The sequence below is a fragment of the Vidua macroura genome, unplaced genomic scaffold (assembly GCF_024509145.1).
Source record: "Vidua macroura isolate BioBank_ID:100142 unplaced genomic scaffold, ASM2450914v1 whyUn_scaffold_257, whole genome shotgun sequence".
Classification (NCBI taxonomy): domain Eukaryota; kingdom Metazoa; phylum Chordata; class Aves; order Passeriformes; family Viduidae; genus Vidua; species Vidua macroura.
Genome location: NW_026530619.1, coordinates 23,373 through 38,406, shown reverse-complemented (window position 1 = coordinate 38,406; position 15,034 = coordinate 23,373). Strand labels below are relative to the sequence as shown.

The 15,034-nt window shown below is 61.2% G+C and overlaps 1 protein-coding gene across 1 annotated transcript; it reads left to right on the top strand.

Annotated features, from left to right (window-relative positions):
• Positions 1–893: 893 nt before the first annotated feature.
• LOC128803016 (potassium voltage-gated channel subfamily C member 3-like) lies at positions 894–8,573 on the top strand (the record flags this gene model as incomplete). The annotated part of the gene is given in 10 exon segments (XM_053969590.1): positions 894–984; positions 987–1,061; positions 1,064–1,200; positions 1,202–1,319; positions 1,322–1,375; positions 1,378–1,677; positions 1,680–1,838; positions 5,215–5,284; positions 5,286–5,429; positions 8,425–8,573. Coding segments are annotated over 10 exon segments (1,272 nt in total), but the record flags the coding sequence as incomplete, so codon positions are not given.
• Between the last annotated feature and the right edge of the window lie 6,461 nt (positions 8,574–15,034).

The following is a 15,034-nucleotide window of genomic DNA, read 5'->3' as shown; positions in this document are numbered from 1 at the left end:
CCCCCGTGTCCCCCCTCCCTCATTATATGGGGGGGGGGGGGTCAGTCTGGGGGATTTTGAGGGGGTCAGCAATTTGGGGGGGGTCAATCTGCGGCATTTTGGGGGGGGGTTCAGTGATTTGGGCGGATCAATCTGGGGCATTTTGGGGGGGTCAGTGATTTTGGGGGTGTCAGAACTCAAACAAAGGAGCCCCCATGAATTTATGGGGGTGTCAATGATTAGGGGGGGTCAGTCTGGGGCATTTTGGGGGGTGTCAGTGATTTGGGGGGGTCAGAACTCAGCTGAGCCCCCCCCCATGAATATTTGGGGGTGTCAATGATTAGGGGGGGTCAGTCTGGGGCATTTTGGGGGGGGTTCAGTGATTTGGGTGGATCAATCTGGGCATTTTGGGGGAGTCAGTGATTTTGGGGGGGTCGGAACTCAAACAAAGGAGCCCCCCCATGAATTTATGGGGGTGTCAATGATTTGGGGGGGGGTCAGTCTGGGCATTTTGGGGGGTGTCAGTGATTTGGGGGGGTCAGAACTCAGCTGAGCCCCCCCCCCATGAATATTTGGGGGTGTCAATGATTAGGGGGGTCAGTCTGGGCATTTTGGGGGGTGTCAATGATTTGGGGGGGGGGTCAATCTGGGCATTTTGGGGGGTGTCAATGATTTGGGGGGGGGTCAATCTGGGGCATTTTTGGGGGGTGTCAGTGATTTGGGGGGGCTCAGAACTCAAACAAAGGAGCCCCCCATGAACTTATGGGGGTGTCAACGATTTGGTGCGGGGGTCAGAACCCCAAATTCCCGTTCCCCCCCTCCCTGCTTCCCCCGCGGGGCTCCATCCGTGGCTTTTCCGGGGGGGGGGGGGTCTCGGCCCCCCGCCCTGACCTCGCCCCTCTGCCCCGCCCCAGTACGTGGCCTTCGCCTCGCTCTTCTTCATCCTCATCTCCATCACCACCTTCTGCCTGGAGACGCACGAGGCCTTCAACCGCGTCATCAACAAGACGAGACGGTGACCACGGGCAACGAGACGGGCACGCAGGTGGCCGTGGAGGTGGAGACCGAGCCCTTCCTCACCTACGTGAGGGGCTGTGCGTGGTGTGGTTCACCTTCGAGTTCCTCATGCGCGTCAGCTTCTGCCCGGACAAGCGCGACTTCATCAAGAGCAGCCTCAACATCATCGACTTCGTGGCCATCTTGCCCTTCTACCTGGAGGTCGGGGCTGCGGGGCCTGTCCTCCAAGGCGGCCAAGGACGTGCTGGGCTTCCTGCGGGTCGTGCGCTTCGTGCGCATCCTCCGCATCTTCAAGCTGACGCGGCACTTCGTGGGGCTGCGCGTGCTGGCCACACGCTGCGCGCCAGCACCAACGAGTTCCTGCTGCTCGTCATCTTCCTCGCCTGGGCGTGCTCATCTTCGCCACCATGATCTACTACGCCGAGCGCATCGGCGCCGACCCCGACGACGTCACCGGCTCGCGCCACACCTACTTCAAGAACATCCCCATCGGCTTCTGGTGGGCCGTGGTGACCATGACCACGCTGGGCTACGGCGACATGTACCCCATGACGTGGTCGGGCATGCTGGTGGGCGCCCTGTGCGCGCTGGCCGGCGTGCTGACCATCGCCATGCCCGTGCCCGTCATCGTCAACAACTTCGGCATGTACTACTCGCTGGCCATGGCCAAGCAGAAGCTGCCAAGAAGAAGAACAAACACATCCCCAGGCCCCCCCAGCCCGGCTCGCCCGGCTACGGCTCGCCGGGCTCCGGCCCCAACGCCCCCGGCAGCCCCCGAGCCGCGCGCCGGCCGCCGGCCTGTCCGCTGGCCCAGGAGGAGGTGGTGGAGATCAACCGGGCCGGTGAGTGGCACCCCCAAAAGGGTGGGGTTTGGGGTGGGGTTGGTGGGGTTTGGGGTGGGGTTGGTGGGGTTTGGATGGGATTAGGGGGTTTGGGGTGGGATTGGTGGGGTTTGGGGTGGGATTGGTGGGGTTTGGGTGGGGTTGGTGGGGTTTTGGGGGGTTGGTGGGGTTTGGGGTGGGATTAGTGGGGCTTTAGGGAGGGTTCGTAGGGTTTGGGTGGGATTGGTGGGGTTTGGATGGGATTGGTGGGGTTTGGGTGGGGTTGGTGGGGTTTGGGGTGGGAATGGTGGGGTTTGGGGTGGGATTAGGGGGTTTGGGGTGGGATTGGTGGGGTTTGGGGTGGGGTTGGTGGGGTTTGGGGTGGGATTGGTGGGGTTTGGATGGGATTGGTGGGGTTTGGGGTGGGGTTGGTGGGGTTTGGGGTGGATTGGTGGGGTTTGGATGGGATTGGTGGGTTTGGATGGGATTAGTGGGGTTTGGGGTGGGATTAGTGGGGTTTGGGGTGGGATTAGTGGGGTTTGGGGTGGGATTAGGGGGTTTGGGGTGGGGTTGGTGGGGTTTGGGGTGGGATTGGTGGGGTTTGGGGTGGGATTAGGGGGTTTGGGGTGGGATTGGTGGGGTTTGGGGTGGGATTGGTAGGGTTTGGGGTGGGATTGGTGGGGTTTGGGTGGGGTTGGTGGGGTTTGGATGGGATTGGTGGGGTTTGGGGTGGGGTTGGTGGGGTTTGGATGGGATTAGTGGGGTTTGGGGTGGGATTAGTGGGGTTTGGGGTGGGATTAGGGGTTTGGAGTGGGGTTGGTGGGGTTTGGGTGGGATTGGTGGGTTTGGATGGGATTGGTGGGGTTTGGGGTGGGATTGGTGGGGTTGGATGGGATTGGTGGGGTTTGGGGTGGGATTAGTGGGGTTTGGGGTGGGATTGGTGAGGTTTGGGGTGGGATTGGTGGGTTTGGATGGGATTGGTGGGGTTTGGGGTGGGATTAGGGGGTTTGGGGTGGGATTGGTGGGGTTTGGGGTGGGGTTAGTGGGGTTTGGGGTGGGTGGTTGGGGGTTTGGGGTGGGATTAGTGGGGTTTGGGATGGGATTGGTGGGGTTTGGGGTGGGTTCAGTGGGGTTTAGGGGGGGTGCGTTTGGGATGATTAGTGGGGTTTAGTGGGGAATGGTAGGGTTTGGGCTGGGATTAGTGGGGTTTTTGGGGGGGTGGTAGAATTTGGGTGGGATTGGTGGGGTTTTGGATGGGTTCTAGTGGGTTGTAGGGGGAATGGTAGGGTTTGGATGGATAGTGGGTTAGGAGGTTGGTGCGTTTGGAGGAAGTTTGGGGCAGTTTTGGTTTGTGTTGGGTTTGGTGGGGTTTTAGGGGAGTTGGTAGAGTTTAGCGTGGGTTTTGTGGGTTTTAGGGAAGGTTTGGTAGAGTTTGGGGTGTGTTTAGGCGGGGTTGTGTGCAGTTTGGGGTGGGATTAGTGGGGTTTTAGGGAGGGTTTTAGAGTTCGGACGGGGTTTGGGGTCGGTTTTAGGGGGGTTGGTAGAGTTTGGAGGGGGTTTGAGTTTTAGAGGGTTTAGGGTGGGATTAGTGGGGTTTAGGGGGAGTTAGTAGAGTTTGGGATGGGATTAGTGGGTTTAGGAGGGTGTTGGTAGAGTTTGGAGGGGCGTTTGGGGGAGTTTTGGAGAGGTTGGGGAGGAATTGGTGAGATTTTAGGCAGGGTGAAAGAGTTTGGAGGAGTTTTGGAGGAAATTTAGGGGTGTGATAGAGTTTGGGGGGAATTTGCTCAGTTTTGGGGGGTACTGGTGGATTTTGGACAGATCTGTGGTGATTTTGGCGGATTTTAGTGGATTTTGGTGAAGTTTTGGAGGGGGAATTTTGTGGATTTTGGGGGAGTTTGGTTGCATTTTGGGGAAGATTAGAATTTGTGGAGGGCTCGGTGATTTTTGGGGTTTTGGAGGGACTTTGGATTTTGGGGGGGATGGAATTTGTGGATTTGAGGAGCGGTTTCGTCGTGTTTTTTCGGGAGGTTTTGGTGGATTTGGGGGGAATTTTGGGAGGATTGGTGTATTTTGGGGAAGTTTCAGCAGATTTGGGGGGGCATTTTCAAGGGATTTTTTTGGGGGGTTTGGGAGGATAATGGGGAATGTATTTTGGGGGAGTTTTGTGGAATTTGGGAGTCTTGTGGGAATTCGGGGGGAATAATGTGGGAGAACATTTTTTAAAGGATATTTTGGAGGTATTTTGTACATTTTGGGCGATATTTGGGGGATTGGGGGAGAGTTTGGAGTATTTTGGGGTAAATTGGGAGGAGTTTGGAGTATTTTGGGGGGGTTGGTGTGTTTTGAGGGTAGTTTGGGGTATTTTATGGGGAGTTTGGAGTATTTGGGGAGTTTGGTGCATTTTGGGGGATATTTTGGGAAGTGCTTGGGTTATTTTGAGAGGAATTTGGGATATTTTTGGGGGGAGTTTGTGCATTTTGGGGAAAATTTGTGCATTTTGGGGGGAATTTGGTGCATTTTGGAAGTATTTGGGATATTTTGTGAGGAGAGTTTGGTGCATTTTGGGGGGATATTTTGGGAAGTGTTTGGGACAGTTTGGGGGAATTTTTTTGCATTTTGGGAAGAGTTTGGTGCATTTTGGGGGGATATTTTGGGGGAAAATTTGGTGCATTTTGGGGAGAATTTGGTGCATTTTGGGGGGATATTTTGGGGTGAGTTTGGTGCATTTTGGGGGGATATTTTGATATATCTTTGGGTTCTTTTGGGGGGAATTTAGTGCATTTTGGGGTGAGTTTGGTGCATTTTGCGGGGATATTTTGATATATCTTTGGGTTCTTTTGGGGGTATTCGGTGCATTTTGGGAAGTGTTTGGGATATTTTGAGGGGGGAATTTGGTGAATTTGGGGGGGATATTTTGATACATCTTTGGGTTCTTTTTGGGGGTATTTGTTGCATTTTGGAGGGGTATTTTGGAGTGAGTTTGGTGCATTTTGGGGGATATTTTGATATACCTTTGGGTTCTTTTGGGGTGAGTTTGTTGCATTTTGGGGGGATATTTTGATATATCTTTGGGTTCTTTTTGGCGGGGGGGTATTCAGTGCATTTTGGGAAGTGTTTGGAATATTTTGGGGGGGCATTTGGTGAATTTTGGGGGGAACTTTTTTTGCATTTTGGGGAGATACTTTGGGGTGAGCTTGCTGCATTTTGGAGGAAATTTTTTTTTTTTTGCATTTTGCGGCGAATTCGCCTCCTTTTGGGGCGGATTTGAACGCTCAGGGCTCGCTGGGCGGGACCCGGGGACATTTTAAGCCGGGTTAACCCCTCCGCACCCGGCCCGGCCGTGTCTGGGGGGGGTTCCCAACCCAATTTGGGCGCCCCCCCCTCCCCACCCGTGCAGAATCGCGGCCCAACGGGGAGGCGGGGCGGGCGGCGCTGGCGCAGGAGGATTGTCCCCCCATCGAGCAGCCCCCTGTCCCCCGAGGAGCGCGGGGGGGGCCCCCCGAACGCCCCCGCCGGGCCCGGGGGGGGCCGCGAGCGCTGCGGCCGCGACCGAGCCTGCTTCCTGCTGGGGCCCGACTACGCGCCCCCCCCCCGAGGGACCCCTGCGCAAAGGTGGGTGCTGGGAGACCCCCCCGGGGCACCCCAAAAGTGTCCGGGGTGCCTAGAGACCCCCCCCATATCCTGGGAGTGTGGGTATCCCCCTCGGTCACCCCAAAAGTGTCCGGGGTGCCTAGAGACCCCCCCCATATCCTGGGAGTGTGGATATCCCCACCCCCGGGCACCCCAAAAGTGTCTGGAGTACTTACAGACCCCCCCCGGGCACCCCAAAAGTGTCTGGAGTACTTACAGACCCCCCCCGGGGCACCCCAAAAGTGTCAGGGGTGCTTACAGCCCCCCCATAACCTGAGAGTGTGGATATCCCCACCCCGGGGCACCCCAAAACTGTCCGGGGTGTCTAGAGACCCCCCCCCATATCCTGGGAGTGTGGATATCCCCCCGCGGCACCCCAAAAGTGTCAGGGGTGTCTAGAGACCCCCCCATAACCTGAGAGTGTGGGTATCCCCCCCCGGGGCACCCCAAAAGTGTCTTGGAGTACTTACAGACCCCCCCGGGGCACCCCAAAAGTGTCAGGGGTGCTTACAGCCCCCCCATAACCTGAGAGTGTGGATATCGCCCCCCCCGGGGCACCCCAAAACTGTCCGGGGTGCCTAGAGACCCCCCCCCCCATATCCTGGGAGTGTGGATATCCCCACCCCGGGGCACCCCAAAAGTGTCAGGGGTGTCTGGAGACCCCCCCCATAACCTGAGAGTGTGGGTATCCCCCCCCCGGGCACCCCAAAATTGTCAGGGGTGCTTACAGACCCCCCTGGACACCCCAAAACCTTCCGGGGTATCTACAGGACCCCCCCCCAATGTTACCCCAAATTCTGGGGGTCCCCAACCTCCCACACCCCCCCCAGGGTACCCCAAAACCCCTTGGGGGGGGTCCCCAAATCCTCCCTCCCCCGTCCTGCATGTCCCTCCCAGTTCCGCCCCTCGCCCAAACTGGGGGAACTGGGGGGGGCGGAGCTTGCACAGCCCCCCAAACTGGGGGGAACTGGGGGGGGCGGAGCTTGCACAGCCCCCCCAAACTGGGAGAACTGGGGGGGGGCGGAGCTTGCACAGCCCCCCCAAACTGGGGGAACTGGGGGGGCGGAGCTTGCACAGCCCCCCCAAACTGGGAGAACTGGGGGGGGGCGGAGCTTGCACAGCCCCCCCAAACTGGGGGAACTGGGGGGGGGCGGAGCTTGCACAGCCCCCCCCAAACTGGGGGGGCGGAGCTTGCACAGCCCCCCCAAACTGGGGGAACTGGGGGGGGCGGAGCTTGCACAGCCCCCCCAAACTGGGGGAACTGGGGGGGGGCGGAGCTTGCACAGACCCCCCGGCGCTGGGGGGCTCTGGGTGGCCCCTTGCACACGCGCGTTGCAAGGGGCGGGGCTGGCTGGGGGCTCCGCCCATGCGAAGGGGGGCGGGGGGTCCTTGTCCCCATTTGGGGGGGGGTCCCTGTCCCCTTAGGGTGTCCCTGTCCCCATTTGGGGGTTCCTGTCCCCATTTGGGGTCCCTATCCCCATTTGAGGGGGTGTCCCCTGTCCCCATTTGGGTGTCCCTGTCCCCATTTGGGGGTCCCTGTCCCCACGGGGGTCCCTCCCGGGTGTCCCCTGTCCCCATTTGGGGGTCCCTGTCCCCACGGGGGGGATCCCTGTCCCCACAGGGGGTCCCTATCCCCATAGGGGGGGGTCCCTCCCGGGTGTCCCTGTCCCCACAGGGGGTCCCTGTCCTCATTTGGGGTCCCTGTCCCCACGGGGGTCCCTCCCGGGTGTCCCTGTCCCCATTAGGGTGTCCCTGTCCCCATTAGGGGGGGTCCCTGTCCCCATTTGGGGGTCCCTGTCCCCACGGGGGTCCCTCCCGGGTGACCCCTCCCCTCTCCCGTTTCTGTCCCCAGCGCTCGTCACCGCCTGAGAGCCCCGACGGCGCCGCAGGTCAGCCGGGAGGGGGCGCCCCTCACCCTGGCCACGCCCCCAACCCCAAACCCCGCCCCTTTTTTGCGGACAGCCCCCGCCCACTTCGCACCGCTGCGCATGCGCAATCCCGCCCCCGCACCGCGGCGCTGCTTCACCGGGGAATGGGGGAGGGGCGGCACCTGGGACCCCCCCCCAAAAATACCCGGGAACCCCAAAAGTACCCGGGAACCCGAAAAAACACACCTGGGAACCCAGAAAATACCCGGGAACCCCAAAAAATCACACCTGGGAATCCCAAAAATACCGGGAACCCCAAAAATACCCGGGAACCCCCAAAAACCACACCTGGGAATCCCAAAAATACGGAGGAACCCCCCCAAAAAAGACTGGGAACACCAAAAGTACCCGGAACCCCAAAAATCACCCGGGAACCCCAAAAAACACACCTGGGAATCCCCAAAAACATCTGGGGTCCCCCAAAAAAAACACCTGGGAAACCCAAAAATACCTGGGAACCTCTAAAAAAACACCTGGGAACCCCAAAAACCACACCTGTGACCCCCCCCCAAAAATCTGGGAATCCCCAAAAAATACCCGGGAACCCCAAAACCACAGCTGGGAACGCCCAAAAACCACTCTGGGAACCCCAAAAACCACCTGGGGACCCACCCAGGCATTTTTGGGGGTGCCTGCCCCCCCCCCAGCCTCCTCAGTACCCCCCCGGGGTGGGGGGGTCCCCAAATTTTGGGGAGGCACCCCCAGCTCCTGGGGGGACCCCAAATTTGCAGGATGGTCCTGAACTGGAGGTGCTCCCCTCCCTCCCCCCCCCCCCCCATAATGGGGTCCCCCAGCTTTTGGGGGCGTCCCAAATCTCTGGGGGATCCCCATTTCCTTGAGGGGGGGGGTCCCTAAATCCCGCTGGTGGGGAGGGGGGTTTGGGGGGACCCCACTTTTTTTAAGGGGATGGGGAGGGGCAGGATCCCATTTTTTTTTGGGGGGGGTTTCCCCATTTGGGGGGGGGGGGGTTGGGAAATGCAAGGGGGGGGGCTGAGGGGGTTTTTGGGGGTACTGACCCCCCCCCCCAATTTGTGTTTCCCCCCCCCAAGGCTACGAGAAGCTCGCGGAGCCTCAACAGCATCACGGGGGGTGCGGGTGGCCCCCGCCGCGCCCCCCTTCAGCTCCCCCAGCCCCCCCCGGCGCCCCCGCTCCCCCATCCCCTCCATCCTCTGAGGGGGGGGGGCGCGACCCCTCCCCCACCCCCTTTCCCTGCCCCCTCCCCCCCCCCAGCGCGGGATTTGGGGGAGAAACGGGAAAAACTCATCAGTGGCAATGGGGGAGGGGGCACCCCGGCATGGGGGGGGGTGATTTTGGGGACACCCCACCCCCCCCCTCCTCCTCCTCCCCTAAAAGGGATTGGAGCCCCCCTAAAAGGGAGGGGGTGCCCCCCCTAAGAGACTGTGAAAGGGGGTGACGAGGGGGGTCCCCCCCCCCCCCGCCCCGATGTCACCCCAAAGGCTGCACTGCACTTTCTGGACTGGGTGTCCCCCCCCCCAAATTTGGGGGTCCCTCCAAGCCCACCCCTCGTTTTGGGGGGGGGGTTTGGGCGTCCTTGTCGTTCCCCCACCCCGTGTGTCACCCCCCTCCATGATCACTCAGGACTTGGGGAGCCCCCCCCCCCCTAAATTGGTGTCACCTCACCCCGTGTCTGCCCTGTGTGTGTCCCCCATGTCCGTCCCCCCCCGCCGTGTGTCCCCTCTCCTGGGCTCCCCACACCCCCCCAAGCAATAACTGGAGCCGCCGGACGCGCCGATGGCGGAGGACGACGGTGGAGGTAGGGCCCTGCCCGGGTGTCCCCCCTGTCCCCCTGTGGTGGCACCGTCACCCCAAAAGTGGGGGGAGAAGGGGGCAAACTGGCCCCACTATGAGTTCAGGCTGCGTTTCCATGGTAATGGGACTAGGCCTCAGCTCTACTGCGAGGCCAGGCTGTGTTTCCATGGTAACAGGACTAGGCCTGAACTCTACTGCAAGGACAGGCTGTGTTTCCATGGTAACGGGACTAGGCCTGGCTCCTCACTGCAAGGGCAGGCTGTGTTTCCATGGTAACAGGACTAGGCCTGAGCTTTACTGTGAGGCCAGGCTGCGTTTCCATGGTAACAGGAGTAGGCTAAAACCACCCTGTGTTTCCATGGTAACAGGACTAGGCCTGAGTACTGCTGTTAGTGCAGGCTGTGTTTCCATGGTAACAGGACTAGGCCTGCGCACTGCTGTTAGTGCAGGCTGCGTTTCCATGGTAACAGGACTAGGCTAAGGCCACTCTCTCTGTGTTTCCATGGTAACAGGACTAGGCCCAGGCACTACTGCAAGGCCAGGCTCTGTTTCCATGGTAACAAGATCAAGCCAGGGTCCTCACTACAGTCGCAGGCTTTGTTTCCATGGTAACTGGACTAGGCCTGAGCAGTATTCTGAAGTCAGGCTGTGTTTCCATGGTAACAGAACTAGGCTAGGTACTGCTGCAAGGCCAGGCTACATTTCTGTCATAACAGGACAAGGCCTGAGCCTTCACGGTGAGATACGGCTGTTTCCATGGTAACAGGAGCAGGTCAAGCCCTACTGTGAGGCCAGGCTGTGTTCCCACAGTAATGATGCTAGGCCTGAGCTCTACTGTGAGGACTGGCTGGGTTTCCATGGTAACAGGACTAGGCCTGAGCTCTATTGCAAAGCCAGGCTTTGTTTCCATGGTAACAGGACTAGGCCTGAGCTCTACTGCGAGGACAGGCTGTGTTTCCATGGTAACAGGGACTAGGCCTGAGCTCCTACTGCGAGGACAGGTTGTGTTTCCATGGTAACAGGACTAGGCCTGGCTCCTCACTGCAAGGGCAGGCTGTGTTTTCCACGGTAACGAGCATAGGCCTAAGCCCTCACTGTGAAGCCAAGCTGTGTTTCCATGGTAATGAGACTAGGCCTGAGCCCTCACTGTGAGGTCAGGGCTGTGTTTCCATGGCTACAGGAGCAGGCCTGACTCCTCACTGTGAGGTTAGGCTGTGTTTCCATGGTAATGAGACTAGGCCTGACTTCCTCACTGTGAGGTCAGGCTGTGTTTCCATGGTAATGAGACTAGGCCTGAGCCCTCACTGTGAGGTCAGGCTGTGTTTCCATGGCTACAGGAGCAGGCCTGACTCCTCACTGTGAGGTTAGGCTGTGTTTCCATGGTTACAGGAGCAGGCCTGAGCCCTCACTGTGAGGTCAGGCTGCGTTTCCATGGCTACAGGAGCAGGCCTGACTCCCTCACTTTGAGGTCAGATTGCATTTTCCATGGTAATGAGTCTAGGCCTGAGCCTTCACTGCGAGGCCAGGCTGCGTTTCCATGGTAACGGGACTAGGCCAGAGCCCCCAAAACAGGCCTTGCCCCCTTTGGGGGGGGCCGGGACCCCCCCAAACCTGTTCTCCCCCCCCGGGGGGGGGTCCCCTGGGGGGCGCAGTTTTGGGGGTGGGGCCCCCCCTGGGCGCCCCAGCCCCGACCAGCATGTCTGCATGTCCGACCCGCCGGTATTTATTGTAATATGCAAAAAAACCCCAAAACCCCCTGAATCAACCCAAACCTGCCCGGGGGGGGGCCCCCATTTATCGGGGTCCCCTCCTCCCCCAGCCCCCTCCCCCCCCCCCCCAGCGCGGCGGGAGCCTTATGCAATGACTCCTATGCAAATGAGATGCTAATGAGGACTAATTGCTCCCTGGCCGCTCCCTTCCCCCCCCCCCCCCCAATTCGCTGCATGTTTGGGGGGGGCCCCGAACGCCTCGTGCTTTTTGGGGGGAGGGTCTCCAGCCCCTCCCCCCCCGGGCTGCGCTGTAACGAGCTCCCCCCCCTTTAATTACTATTTATTAACACCTCATGAATATTCATGACCCCCCCTCCCTCCCCTGGGATCGGTGCAATCCCCCCTCCCCCCCTCGTCTCCGGGGTTGTTTTTTTGGGGGGGGGGGGTGCCCCCCGTTTTGGGGGGGGTCTCTGACTCAGGAAGGGGGGGGAGGGGCTGTGCCAAACGGGGGGGCCCCCGGGGGGTGGGGGAGGGGCGGGGCCCCGCGGGGGGGGGGTGGGGGAGGGGCTCAGAGCTATTTTTTTCACGCGGGGAATTGAACGGCCGCGAAATAAAAAGAGTGACAAAAAAAAAAAAAAAAAAAAAAAAAAAAGTGGAAATGGCCTCAAAATGGGAGGGGGTTGGGGGGGGGGAGGGTCCCCAGTGTGTGGTGCCTCAGTGTCCCCTCCTGTGTCCCCTTCAGTGTGTGGTGCCTCAGTGTCCCCTCTCCAATGTCTCCTCTGTCCCCTCTGTCCCACCCCAGTGTCCCCTCCGTTGCTTTGTCCTCTCCCGTGTCCCTCTGTCCCTCTGTCCCTCCCGTGTCCCCTCTGTCCCTCCCGTGTCCCTCTGTCCCCTCTGTCCCTCCCCAGTGTCCCCTCTGTCCCTTTGTCCCCTCTGTCCCTCCCCGTGTCCCTCTGTCCCTCTGTCCCTCCGTGTCCCTCTGTCCCTCCCGTGTCCCTCTGTCCCTCTGTCCCTCTGGCCGTGGCTGGAGCAGGAATAGAAAAGCTTTATTGGATGGGCGGGGCTGGGGGGACACGGGGACATTGGGGGGGGGGGCCTGGGGACATTGGGGGTGACAGGGATAAGGGGGGGACACGGGGACATTAGGGGGTGACAGGGACTCTGGGGGGGGGGCGACAGGGACACAGGGACATTGGGGGGGACAGAGGACACGTGGGGGGTGGCAGGGGGGACATGGAGGGGTGACAAGGACATTGGGGGCTGACAGGGACACAGGGGGCTGACAGGGACATTGGGGGTGACAGGATAAGGGGGGGACCCAAGGGGGACACAGGGACATTAGGGGGGTGACAGGGACATTGGGGGTGACAGGGACACAGGGGGGTGACAGGGACACGGTGGGGTGACAGGGACATTGGGGGGTGACAGGGACATTGGGGGGTGACAGGGACAGGGACATTGGGGGGGTGACAGGGACACGGGGGGGTGACAGGGACACGGGGGGGGTGACAGGGACATTGGGGGTGACAGGGACACGGGGGGATGACAGGGACATTGGGGGTGACAGGGACATTGGGGGTGACAGGGACACGGGGGGGGTGACAGGGACATTGGGGGTGACAGGGACATTGGGGGTGACAGGGACACGAGGGGATGACAGGGACATTGGGGGTGACAGGGACACGGGGGGGTGACAGGGACATTGGGGGTGACAGGACATTGGGGGTGACAGGGACACGAGGGGATGACAGGGACATTGGGGGGTGACAGGGACACGGGGGGGTGACAGGGACACGGGGTGACAGGGACACGGGGGGGTGACAGGGACATTGGGGGGTGACAGGGACATTGGGGGTGACAGGGACACGGGGGGTGACAGGGACACGGTAGGGTGACAGGGACAGGGGTGACAGGGACATTGGGGGGTGACAGGGACACAGGGGGTGACAGGGACACGGGGGGGTGACAGGGACACGGTGGGGTGACAGGGACACGGGGTGACAGGGACATTGGGGGTGACAGGGACATTGGGGGGTGACAGGGACACGGGGGTGGTGACAGGGACATTGGGGGTGACAGGGACACGGTGGGGTGACAGGGACATTGGGGGTGACAGGGACACGAGGGGTGGCAGGGACAGGGTGGGGGAGGGGACGCAGGGCCCGCGGGTGGCCCCGGGATCACAGTCGCGGTGTGGCGATGTCACGGTGTCACCGTCACTCACAGTTTTCGTCTCCCCCCTCCCCCCCCCCCCCCGTTAATTAATTAATTAATTCATTAATTAAAAACGACAGCAGCGGCGGGGCGGGGGAGGGGGACAGCGGATGGTGCCAGCCCATCCCCCACGGCGCGGGGGGGACAGGAGTGTCCCCAACACCCGCACGGTGTCACCCCCACGGCTGGGGGGGGAGGGGACGCCGTGGTGTCCTCGGGGGCTCTGGGGGGGTCACAGTGTCACCCTCGGGGACCGGGCGTGGCCTCCGTGGCGGGGGGGTCACCTGCGGGGTCACAGTGTCACCCGCAGGGTCACAGTGCCACCCACGGGGTCACCTGTGAGGTCACAGTGTCACCTGCAGGGTCACAGTGTCACCCGCAGGGTCACAGTGTCACCCGCGGGGTCACCTGTGAGGTCACAGTGTCACCTGTGAGGTCACAGTACCACCTGCAGGGTCACAGTGTCACCCGCAGGGTCACAGTGTCACCCGCGGGGTCACCTGTGAGGTCACAGTGTCACCTGTGAGGTCACAGTACCACCTGCAGGGTCACAGTGTCACCTGCGGGGTCACAGTGCCACCCATGGGGTCACAATGCCACCTGTGGGGTCACAGGGTCACCTGCAGGGTCACAGTGCCACCCGTGGGGTCACAGTGTCACCCGCGGGGTCACAGTGTCACCCGCAGGGTCACCTGCGGGGTTACAATGCCACCTGTGGGGTCACAGTGTCACCTGCAGGGTCACAGTGCCACCCGTGGGGTCACAGTGTCACCCGCGGGGTCACAGTGTCACCCGCAGGGTCACCTGCGGGGTTACAATGACACCTGTGGGGTCACAGTGTCACCTGCGGGGTCACAGGGTCACCCACAGGGGTGTGGTGTCACTTACTGGGTCGCAGTGCCACCCACGGAGATGTGGTGTCACCCACAGGAACATGGGGTCACCCAGGGGGTCACAGTGCCACCCACGGAGTCACAGTGTCACCCACAGGGACATGGTGTCACCTATGGGGTCATAGTGTCACCTGTGGGGTCACGGTGCCACCCACAGGGATTTGATGTCACCCTCAGGGACGTGGGTGTCACCTATGAGGTCACAGTTGTCACCTATGGGGTCACAGTGTCACCCACAGGGATGTGGTGTCACCCGTGGGGACAGGCATTGGTTGGTGTCACCCACGGGGTCACAGCGTCACCCACAGGGACAGGGACACCCCGAGCTGTCCCCTGGGGGCTCCGTTGGTGGCCGTGGTGTCACCCTTGGGGACGCGGTGACACGGCTCTTGTTCGTGGTGGCACTTTGGGGACGAGGGGACAAAACGTGTCCTCAGCGGGGACCTGTCCTTGTCCTCCCTGGTGACGCTGCGGGGACTGTCCCCATCCCTGTCACCTCGGTGCCACCAAGCTGTCCTTGTCCCCACCAGTGTCACCTCCGAGGCCACAAGGACCTTGTGATCGTTGTCCTCGTTGTCACTCGGTGCCACAGGGACCTGTCCTCGTCCTCGCGGTGTCACCTCATGGGGACCTGTCCTTGTCCCCGCTGTCCCCACGAGTGCCACAAGTCCCCGTGGCTGCCTCGGGGTCGTGTCCTTGTCCTTGTCACCGCGGGTCCTTGTGGGTGCCACTCCATGGGGACCTGGCCTTGTCCTCGCTGTCCTTGCCGGTGTCACCCGGGGTGACATCGTCCTCCTCCTCCTCCCTCGGTGTCACCGCACAGCCACAGGGACCCTCCGTGTCCCTGTCCTTGTCCCCGCTGTCACGTCAGCTGCCACCCACCGTGTCCTTGTCCTCGCCGGTGTCACCTCAGGAGCCGGGGGGGCCCCTCCGTGTCCTCGCTGTCACCGTGGGGGCCACCGGCGCCTCCCCGGGGGCGTGGGGGTGTCCGGGGTGTCCCCAAGGGTGTCCCTGGGGTGTCCCCTCTGTTTCCAGGGTGTCCCCAGGGGTGTCCCCTCTGTCCCAGGGGTGTC